The 11,571-nt window shown below is 39.5% G+C and overlaps 1 protein-coding gene across 2 annotated transcripts in view; it reads left to right on the forward strand.

Annotated features, from left to right (window-relative positions):
• LOC128688705 (very low-density lipoprotein receptor) overlaps positions 1–3,417 on the forward strand; it is a 38,442-nt gene extending 35,025 nt beyond the window's left edge. For both annotated transcript variants that reach the window (XM_070084585.1, XM_070084586.1), the window contains 2 exons: positions 2,893–3,057; positions 3,232–3,417. In XM_070084585.1, the coding sequence (XP_069940686.1) occupies positions 2,893–3,057; positions 3,232–3,402 (336 nt within the window). In that variant the 3' untranslated portion in view covers positions 3,403–3,417. The remainder of the gene's footprint in view (positions 1–2,892; positions 3,058–3,231) is intronic.
• Positions 3,418–11,571: the final 8,154 nt, after the last annotated feature.

Genomic DNA, 11,571 nt, shown 5'->3' on the forward strand with positions numbered 1-11,571 from the left:
TATGTATAATTTTCACTTCTATTTCTCTATCACCTTCGCTTCCATATATCTATTACCGTCACTTCCACCCATCTCATCTTCGCTTCCACCAAATCTATCACCTTCACGTCCACCTATGTATCAAATTCACTTCCACTCATCTATCACCTTCACTTCCACTCATCTATCATCTTCACTTCCACCCATCTATTATTATCAGTTCCACCTATCTATCACCTTCACTTCCATCCAACTATTAGCTTCACTTCCAGCTTCACTTCCACCCATCTGTCATCACCTCAACCAATCTAACACCTTCACGTCCACCTATCTATCACATTCACTTCCACCTATCTATCATCTTCACTTCCACCCATCTATCACCTTCATTCCACCCATCTCTCATCTTCACTTCCACGCAGTTATCATTTTTCACTTCCATCCATCTACCACCTTCACTTCAACTCATGTATCACCTTCACTTAAACCCATCTATCACCTTCACTTCCATTCATCTATTGATTTCACTTCCACCCATCTATCATCTTCACTTCCACCAATCTATCACCTATACTTCAACTTATCTATCACCTTCACTTCCATTCATCTATTACCTTCACTTCAACCCCTCTATCATCTTCACTTCCACCAATCTATCACCTATACTTCCACTCGTCTATCACCTTCACTTCCCATCATTTATCACCTTCACTTCACTCATTTAACACTTTCACTTCCACTCATCTAATTAATCAAGTTGTCGGTTCTCTGAACCATTTATCTACCTTAGTGTCAGACACAGGAACATCCTGGGATCTTTATACAGAGAATTCTTCACTTGCCTAGCCTATAGGGATGATCTACTTCCAAATGTGGATTTGTCCACTGTGATATCACTTACGACTGCTTCACCTCACCTGTCTACAGTATATAAGCCACTTCGCGCATATGCTGTATTCTTTTCAAGATTGATGGACTGATTACATAGGCTCCAGGCTGAGGGACTGATTACCTCAAAATCCTTCTGATTTTCACCATTCTTCTTGGTTTAGGACTGATGAAGCCATTGCATGTCGAAACGTTTCCTCAATAAAGATCCCCAAGTGTTGCACATGTGTCTAATTCATGAACTTGTTGGTTTTGTGTACCATTTATCTACATCTTTAAACATGTTGAACACTGTAATATCTGTGATGAGCAGAGTAGCTCGCGTGATGTATCACAAGTGATGTCTTTCTTGCCTTGGTCGGCGAACTTTTTGGTAATTACCCCAAAACAAGTGTGTGTACAGCAAAGTTACCCACTAGACTAAAAATTATTTTTGTGGAAAAATATAACTTTCTTAATTTGCCTCGCTAATTAAAGAATATTTTTTCCTTCGGTTTTATTTATATGTTTATTGAGCTTTCATTAATCTCCGAGGTTTTTCATTTTTACCCCATTTGGGGTAATTTACCCCGGTTCTCCGACCACTGGGACTCTAGCTGGTTCACAGATTATTATGAATCCTTAACGTAACTTTGGGTGATTGCGAAGCTTTTGACCGAACCAGAGAAGCTGGTTGATTTTTTGGATAACTCTGAAAATAGTTTAAACAATAATATATCCTGCAATGATTATGTAGGAGAATAAGGTGCTTAGTATGGGCCAGTGGGCCAAGCGTACTGCTAATTGATTCCAGTGTTCTTATATACAAATATTTACTCTCTAAAGCAGGGTCGTAACCTACGGCAAGTGGGTCGGATCCTTCCCATAACCCGGAACACTGCGGCCCGCAGTGCCTACGAGAAATATTATATCAACCCAGCCAACAGGCTTTTTTTTTTCTAGGACTTCCGTCACCTTGAAATGTAGAACAAGTGCAGACAGTGAAGCTCGACAAAACTGCGATCATCTGTGGCTAGAAGCCACTCTCTCTCTCTCTCTCTCTCTCTCTCTCTCTCTCTCTCTCTCTCTCTCTCTCTCTCTCTCTCTCTCTTTTACTATTTTTTATGTGCTGTGTTATAAGCCCGTATATAAGTCTACGTATGTGTTTAAAATTATAATAAAGAAATACCCAAAACGGACGAAATGAAAAAGAAACTTTTAGAATACTAATATAGATTTAATAGTAATTTTTAATTAGTTTTCTTATTTCGGATGTTCCATAGCTCCTGTTTTCTGTATGTGACACTAGAGTTCTACAAGAAATATCTTGAGTTAGTTATGTTAGGAAGGTTCGCCAGAAACAGGACCAACGTTTCATGACGCGGGTCTTAGTCAGATGATGAACTGCCGTTGGAGGTTTAGGTCATCTGTCCGAAGCCTTCCGCTGGCTTACCAGTCCACCCCTTTAAAAATTATGCACGTAGTTATAACCATTTTTCTTCTCAGAAATATTATCTTGAAAGTGGTATGTATACCAGCTTGGAAGATCACGCTATAAAAATGACGTCAAAGTTAAGCAGTACTTACATGTACGAGAAACTTTTCTTAAAAATGAAATAGAAGAAGAGTAACTTAAGAAACCGACTGACTGATGACCATTTAGACGACTATGTAATCAAAAAGATTTATGATCGGGGTATTTAGAAGAATAAAAAGGCATAATACCATGACTCGAACACTACTATTGATAATACTATTATTACTACTAGTACCATTGCTGCTACTGCTTCTATTACTACTTCTTGTACTAGTACAACTAGTACAATAAAATTCCCTCTTCCCGTTAGACCTCTCCTATCCCCGCTCTCCTCCCGTATATATTCTGACTCCCTTCTTCTTGAGCTTCTCTGTGTTACCAGTTATTATTGGTACAAGTCGGACCGACACGTCGTCATGAGTTTTGTCCTCTGTGCAGGTTATTTGTGTATTGTTCTAGTCACGGTATTGTGCCTTTTTATTATTACATATATGTCCTTTTATTAACAGAGAACATGTTCGGACGTAGAATTCACATGTCAGCCGTCAGGTAAATGCATCCCTAAGTATTGGGAGTGTGATGGTGATCCTGACTGTCCAGACTCCAGCGACGAGGAGAACTGCACGTTAACTACGCCAGCACCGCCGCCAGTACCATCAACAACACAGACAGGGGTAATAAACAACAGCCTTACTGTCTCACTAGTTTAATCAGTGTCAAATTCAAGAGCTTATTTGATAATAATTTTACAACTGAAATTTTCTTAGGTCATTAAGACCATACAATGCATGCAGACAAATAATAATCTTCCATAATAATAGTCTGTATGGAAGTTTGTCCTTTGACAGAAAACCTGTTATGAAGAACAGTTCAGATGTGAGTCATCTGGCGAGTGTATTCCTCGTCTGTGGGTTTGTGATGATGAATCAGACTGTCTAGACTCAAGTGATGAGGGAAACTGTGTCAGCACACAATCACCAGCACCATCACCGCCTCCACCGAAGGTAATGCCATTTTGACTCAAGAAATTCCAATAGCATGAATGTAAACAAATAACAGAACGGAGAAGCGGGTTGCCTTGAACCCATTGTAGGAGAGTCATAAAACTGGCAAGAACTTTAGGATTCACCGGACTTTGAGTCGAACCCCACCCGGTCTGTTTAAATTAATCAGTCTTGTTGCTATTCGTTTTTGTAATCCCCCTTACCCATGAATATAAGAAACGACTCACACTCATATACACACACAATGATTCGAGAAAGGGCATGTCATTCTTGGCTGCTCAGAAACAAGTTGTCATTAACGGATAGAGGATCGAGCCACCTCCAAGTCTTACACTGAATAAACCACAAAGGTTAGCCAGTCATACAATACAAACTGCATGATATGTGCTAAATTTTGTACCTCCTCCTGTGGTGAGTAACTTCACCTCAGAACCTGAACTGCAGTAGCTATAATGACTCACCTGAATCCTCTTTTTTTAATTTTCTGTAACGTTTCTCTTAGTTTTTATTGTGCTTTCACCCATATATCACCTTCACTTCTACCCATGTATCACCTTCACTTCCAACCATATATCACCTTCACTTCTACCCATATATCACCTTCACTTTCACCCATATATCACCTTCACTTCCACTCGTATATCACCATTTCCACCAATATATAACCTTCATTTCCATCCATATATATACACCTTCACTTCCTCCCAAATATTACCTTCAGTTTCACCCATATATTACCTTCACTTCCACCTTTTACCTTCTCTAACACTTGTCTGTCACCTTCACTTACACTTATCTATCTCTTTCACTTCCACTCATCTTTCACCTTCATTTCCACCAATCTATCACCTTCACTTTCTCCACTTTAACACCTTCACTTCCAGTCAACTATCACCTTCACTTCCATTCATATATCACCTTCACTTCACTTTTATATCACCTTCATTTTCACTCATCTGTCACCTTCACTTACATCCATTACCTTCACTTCCACCCATCTATCACCTTCACTTCCACCTTTCTATCGGCTTCACTTCCACCTATCTATCACCTTCACTTCCACCCATCTCTCATCTTTACTTCCACCCAACTATCACCTTCACTTCCAAAAATATCACCTTCACTTCCACCCATCTATCATCACTACCACCCAACAATCATATTCACTTCCACCCAAGTATCACCTTCACTTCCACCCATCTATCACCTTTACTTCCACACATATCATCTTCACTTCCACCCAACCATCACCTTGACTTCCACACATCTATCACTTTCACTTCCACTCATCTATCAACTTCACTTCCCCCATCTCTCACCTTCACTTCCTCTCATCTATCACCTTCTCATCCAATCATCTATCGGCTTCACTTCCTCTCATCTATCACTTTCACTTCCACCCATCTATCAAATTTATTTCCCCTCATCTGTCACCTTCACTTTCACTTATCTACCTCCTTCTCTTCCATTCATCTTTCACCTTTACTTCCACTTATAAATCACCTTCGCTTCCACCCATCTATCACTTTTATTTATATTCATCTATCACTTTCACCAGTCTATCACCTCCACTTCCACATATATATCACCTTTACTTCCACCCATCTGTCACTTTCACTTTCACCTGCCTATCACCTTGACTTTCATCAATCTATCATCTTCACTTTCAGCAATGTAACACCTTCACTTTCACTTAATAAATCGCTTTCACCACTCTATCACCTTCACTTCCAGTCAACTATCACCTTCACTTCCATTCATATGTCACCTTCACCTCTACTTATAGAATACCTTCATTTCCTCTCATTTGTCAATTTCACTTCCATCCATCTATTATCTACATTTTCACCCATCTACCACCTTCACTTCCACCTTTCCATCAGCTTCAGTTCCACTCATCTATCACCTTCACTTCCACCCATCTATCTTTTTCATTTCTTCCCAACTATCACCTTCATTACCACACATTTATCACCTTCACATCTACCCATCTATCACCTTCTCTTCTACTCATCTATCACCTTCACTTACACCCATCTATCATCTTCACTTCCACCCAACTATCATATTTACTTCCACCTAACTATCACCTTCACTTCCACCCATCTATCACCTTCACTTCCACTCCTCTATCACCTTCACCCCCACCCATCTATAATCACTTCCACCCAACTATCACTTTCACTTCCACATGTTTATCACCTTCACTTCCACCCATCAATCATCTTCACTTCCACCCAACTATGATATTCTCTTCCAGCCAACTATCACCTTCACTTCCACCCATCTATCACCTTCACTTCCACACATCTGTCACCTTCACTTCCACCCAACTATTACCTTCACTTCTAACCATCTATCACCTTCACTTCCACTCATCATCTACCTTCACTTCCTCTCATCATCTACCTTCACTTCCACTCATCATCTACCTTCACTTCCTCTCATCATCTACCTTCACTTCCACTCATCAATCATCTTCACTACCACCCATCTATCACCTTCATTTCCACACATCTGTCACCTTCACTTCGACCCATCTATCATCGCTTCCATCCAAGTATCACCTTCACTTCCACCCATCTATCAACTTCACTTCCTCTCATCTAACACCTTCACTTCCACTCATCTAATTCATCAACCTGTCGGTTCCTGAACCATTTATCTACATTAGTGTCAGACACAGCACATCTTGGTAATTACCCCAAAACAAGTGTGTGTACAGCAAAGTTACCCACTTGACTAAAAATTATTTTCGTGGAAAAATATAACTTTCTTAATTTGCCGCACTTATTAAAGAATATTTTTTTTTGAAGTTTTATTTATGTTTATTAAGCTCTCATTACTCTCAGAGATTTTTCATTTTTACCCCTTTTGAGGTAATTTACCCCGGTTCTCCGACCACTGGGACTCTAGCTGGTTCAAAGATTATAGTGAATCCTTAACGTAACTTTGGGTGATTGCGATACTTTTGACCGAACCAGAGAAGCTGTTTGATATCTTGGATAACTCTGAAAATCGTTTAAACTATAATATATCCTAGAATGATTATGTAGGAGAAGAAGGTGCTTAGTATGGGCCAGTGGGCCAAGCGTACTGCTAATTGATTCTAGTGTTCTTATATACAATTTTTACCCTCTAAAGCAGGGTCGTAACCTATGGCCCGTGGGTCGGATCCGGCCCCGTTACCCGAAATAGTCCGGCCCGCAGTGCCTACGAGAAATATTATATCAACCCAGCCAACAGGCTTTTTTTTTTTTTTTTTTTTAGAACGTCCGTCACCTTGAAATGTAGAACAAGCGCTGACAGTGAAGCTCGACAAAAGTACGATCATCTGTGGCTGGAAGTCACTCTCTCTCTTACTACCTTTTTTTTGTATCAACTGTTTTACAAGCCCGTATGTAAGTCTACGTATGTGTTCAAAATTAAAAACAAAAAATACTCAAAACAAACGAAATGAAAAAGAAACTTTTAGAATACTAATGTAGATTTAATAGTAATTATATATTAGTTTTATTAGTTCGGATATTCCATAGCTCCTGTTGTCTGTATGTGACACTAGAGTTCTACAAGAAATATCTTGGGTTAGTTATGTTAGGAAGGTTCGCCAGAAACAGGACCAACGTTTCATGGCGAGGGTCTTAGTCAGATGATGACCCTCCGTTGGAGCTTTTGGTCATTTGACAGAGACCTTCCGCTGGCTTACCGGTCAACCCCTTTAAAAATTATGATCATAGTTATAACCTCTTCTATTCTCAGAAATATCATCTTGAAACTGGTATGTATACCAGCTTGTTAGATCAAGCGATAAATGTTGGGCAGAACTTACATGTGCGAGAAACTCTTCTTAGAGATGAAATACATGTACAAGAAGAGTGAATTAAGAAACCGACTGACTGATGCCCATTTAGATGACATCTTGCATCTGGCTTCTTCCAGTCTCTTACCTGATACTGAGAGACTCGAGCGAAAAACAACACTGTCACTAACTGTTATTAGACAGAGAGAGAGACACGTGAGGGTAGGTTCAATACCAATCCCTCATAATAACTTTTATTAGACAGAGAGAGAGAGAGAGAGAGAGAGGTGAGGGTAGGTTCAATATCAGTCTCTCATAATAACTGTTATTAGACAGAGAGAGAGACACGTGAGGGTAGGTTCAGTACCAATCTCTCATAATAACTGTTATTAGACAGAGAGAGAGACAGGTGAGGGTAGGTTCAATATCAGTCTCTCATAATAACTTTTATTAGACAGAGAGAGACAGGTGAGGGTAGGTTCAATATCAGTCTCTCATAATAACTGTTATTAGACAGAGAGAGAGACAGGTGAGGGTAGGTTCAATACCAATCTCTCATAATAACTGTTATTAGACAGAGAGAGAGACAGGTGAGGGTAGGTTCAATATCAGTCTCTCATAATAACTTTTATTAGACAGAGAGAGACAGGTGAGGGTAGGTTCAATACCAATCTCTCATAATAACTGTTATTAGACAGAGAGAGAGAGACAGGTGAGGGTAGGTTCAATATCAGTCTCTCATAATAACTTTTATTAGACAGAGAGAGACAGGTGAGGGTAGGTTCAATATCAGTCTCTCATAATAACTTTTATTAGACAGAGAGAGACAGGTGAGGGTAGGTTCAATATCAGTCTCTCATAATAACTTTTATTAGACAGAGAGAGAGACAGGTGAGGGTAGGTTCAATATCAGTCTCTCATAATAACTGTTATTAGACAGAGAGAGACAGGTGAGGGTAGGTTCAATATCAGTCTCTCATAATAACTGTTATTAGACAGAGAGAGACAGGTGAGGGTAGGTTCAATATCAATCTCTCATAATAACTGTTATTAGACAGAGAGAGACAGGTGAGGGTAGGTTCAATATCAGTCTCTCATAATAACTGTTATTAGACAGAGAGAGACAGGTGAGGGTAGGTTCAATATCAGTCTCTCATAATAACTGTTATTAGACAGAGAGAGACAGGTGAGGGTAGGTTCAATACCAATCTCTCATAATAACTGTTATTAGACAGAGAGAGACAGGTGAGGGTAGGTTCAATATCAGTCTCTCATAATAACTGTTATTAGACAGAGAGAGACAGGTGAGGGTAGGTTCAATACCAATCTCTCATAATAACTGTTATTAGACAGAGAGAGACAGGTGAGGGTAGGTTCAATATCAGTCTCTCATAATAACTGTTATTAGACAGAGAGAGACAGGTGAGGGTAGGTTCAATATCAGTCTCTCATAATAACTGTTATTAGACAGAGAGAGACAGGTGAGGGTAGGTTCAATATCAGTCTCTCATAATAACTGTTATTAGACAGAGAGAGACAGGTGAGGGTAGGTTCAATACCAATCTCTCATAATAACTGTTATTAGACAGAGAGAGAGAGAGACAGGTGAGGGTAGGTTCAATACCAGTCTCTCATAATAACTGTTATTAGACAGAGAGAGACAGGTGAGGGTAGGTTCAATACCAGTCTCTCATAATAACTGTTATTAGACAGAGAGAGAGAGACAGGTGAGGGTAGGTTCAATACCAGTCTCTCATAATAACTGTTATTAGACAGAGAGAGAGAGACAGGTGAGGGTAGGTTCAATACCAGTCTCTCATAATAACTGTTATTAGACAGAGAGAGAGAGACAGGTGAGGGTAGGTTCAATACCAGTCTCTCATAATAACTGTTATTAGACAGAGAGAGACAGGTGAGGGTAGGTTCAATATCAGTCTCTCATAATAACTGTTATTAGACAGAGAGAGACAGGTGAGGGTAGGTTCAATACCAGTCTCTCATAATAACTGTTATTAGACAGAGAGAGAGAGAGACAGGTGAGGGTAGGTTCAATACCAGTCTCTCATAATAACTGTTATTAGACAGAGAGAGAGAGACAGGTGAGGGTAGGTTCAATATCAGTCTCTCATAATAACTGTTATTAGACAGAGAGAGACAGGTGAGGGTAGGTTCAATACCAGTCTCTCATAATAACTGTTATTAGACAGAGAGAGAGAGACAGGTGAGGGTAGGTTCAATACCAATCTCTCATAATAACTTTTATTAGACAGAGAGAGACAGGTGAGGGTAGGTTCAATACCAGTCTCTCATAATAACTGTTATTAGACAGAGAGAGACAGGTGAGGGTAGGTTCAATACCAGTCTCTCATAATAACTGTTATTAGACAGAGAGAGACAGGTGAGGGTAGGTTCAATATCAGTCTCTCATAATAACTGTTATTAGACAGAGAGAGACAGGTGAGGGTAGGTTCAATACCAGTCTCTCATAATAACTGTTATTAGACAGAGAGAGACAGGTGAGGGTAGGTTCAATATCAGTCTCTCATAATAACTGTTATTAGACAGAGAGAGACAGGTGAGGGTAGGTTCAATACCAGTCTCTCATAATAACTGTTATTAGACAGAGAGAGACAGGTGAGGGTAGGTTCAATATCAGTCTCTCATAATAACTGTTATTAGACAGAGAGAGACAGGTGAGGGTAGGTTCAATACCAGTCTCTCATAATAACTGTTATTAGACAGAGAGAGACAGGTGAGGGTAGGTTCAATATCAGTCTCTCATAATAACTGTTATTAGACAGAGAGAGACAGGTGAGGGTAGGTTCAATACCAATCTCTCATAATAACTGTTATTAGACAGACAGAGAGAGACAGGTGAGGGTAGGTTCAATACCAATCTCTCATAATAACTGTTATTAGACAGAGAGAGACAGGTGAGGGTAGGTTCAATACCAATCTCTCATAATAACTGTTATTAGACAGAGAGATAGAGACAGGTGAGGGTAGGTTCAATACCAGTCTCTCATAATAACTGTTATTAGACAGAGAGACAGGTGAGGGTAGGTTCAATATCAGTCTCTCATAATAACTGTTATTAGACAGAGAGAGAGAGACAGGTGAGGGTAGGTTCAATATCAGTCTCTCATAATAACTGTTATTAGACAGAGAGAGAGAGACAGGTGAGGGTAGGTTCAATATCAGTCTCTCATAATAACTTTTATTAGACAGAGAGAGACAGGTGAGGGTAGGTTCAATATCAGTCTCTCATAATAACTGTTATTAGACAGAGAGAGAGAGACAGGTGAGGGTAGGTTCAATATCAATCTCTCATAATAACTGTTATTAGACAGAGAGAGAGAGACAGGTGAGGGTAGGTTCAATATCAGTCTCTCATAATAACTGTTATTAGACAGAGAGAGACAGGTGAGGGTAGGTTCAATATCAATCTCTCATAATAACTGTTATTAGACAGAGAGAGAGAGACAGGTGAGGGTAGGTTCAATATCAGTCTCTCATAATAACTGTTATTAGACAGAGAGAGAGAGACAGGTGAGGGTAGGTTCAATATCAGTCTCTCATAATAACTGTTATTAGACAGAGAGAGACAGGTGAGGGTAGGTTCAATATCAATCTCTCATAATAACTGTTATTAGACAGAGAGAGAGAGACAGGTGAGGGTAGGTTCAATATCAGTCTCTCATAATAACTGTTATTAGACAGAGAGAGAGAGACAGGTGAGGGTAGGTTCAATATCAGTCTCTCATAATAACTGTTATTAGACAGAGAGAGACAGGTGAGGGTAGGTTCAATATCAATCTCTCATAATAACTGTTATTAGACAGAGAGAGAGAGACAGGTGAGGGTAGGTTCAATATCAGTCTCTCATAATAACTGTTATTAGACAGAGAGAGAGAGAGACAGGTGAGGGTAGGTTCAATATCAGTCTCTCATAATAACTGTTATTAGACAGAGAGAGACAGGTGAGGGTAGGTTCAATATCAATCTCTCATAATAACTGTTATTAGACAGAGAGAGAGAGACAGGTGAGGGTAGGTTCAATATCAGTCTCTCATAATAACTGTTATTAGACAGAGAGAGACAGGTGAGGGTAGGTTCAATATCAGTCTCTCATAATAACTGTTATTAGACAGAGAGAGAGAGACAGGTGAGGGTAGGTTCAATATCAGTCTCTCATAATAACTGTTATTAGACAGAGAGAGAGAGAGAGACAGGTGAGGGTAGGTTCAATATCAGTCTCTCATAATAACTGTTATTAGACAGAGAGAGAGAGAGAGACAGGTGAGGGTAGGTTCAATATCAATCTCTCATAATAACTGTTATGTTCAGTAAACAAAATATTGTTTAATTAAATATATAAATATAGA

The sequence above is a fragment of the Cherax quadricarinatus genome, chromosome 13, assembly GCF_038502225.1.
Source record: "Cherax quadricarinatus isolate ZL_2023a chromosome 13, ASM3850222v1, whole genome shotgun sequence".
Lineage (NCBI taxonomy): Eukaryota > Metazoa > Arthropoda > Malacostraca > Decapoda > Parastacidae > Cherax > Cherax quadricarinatus.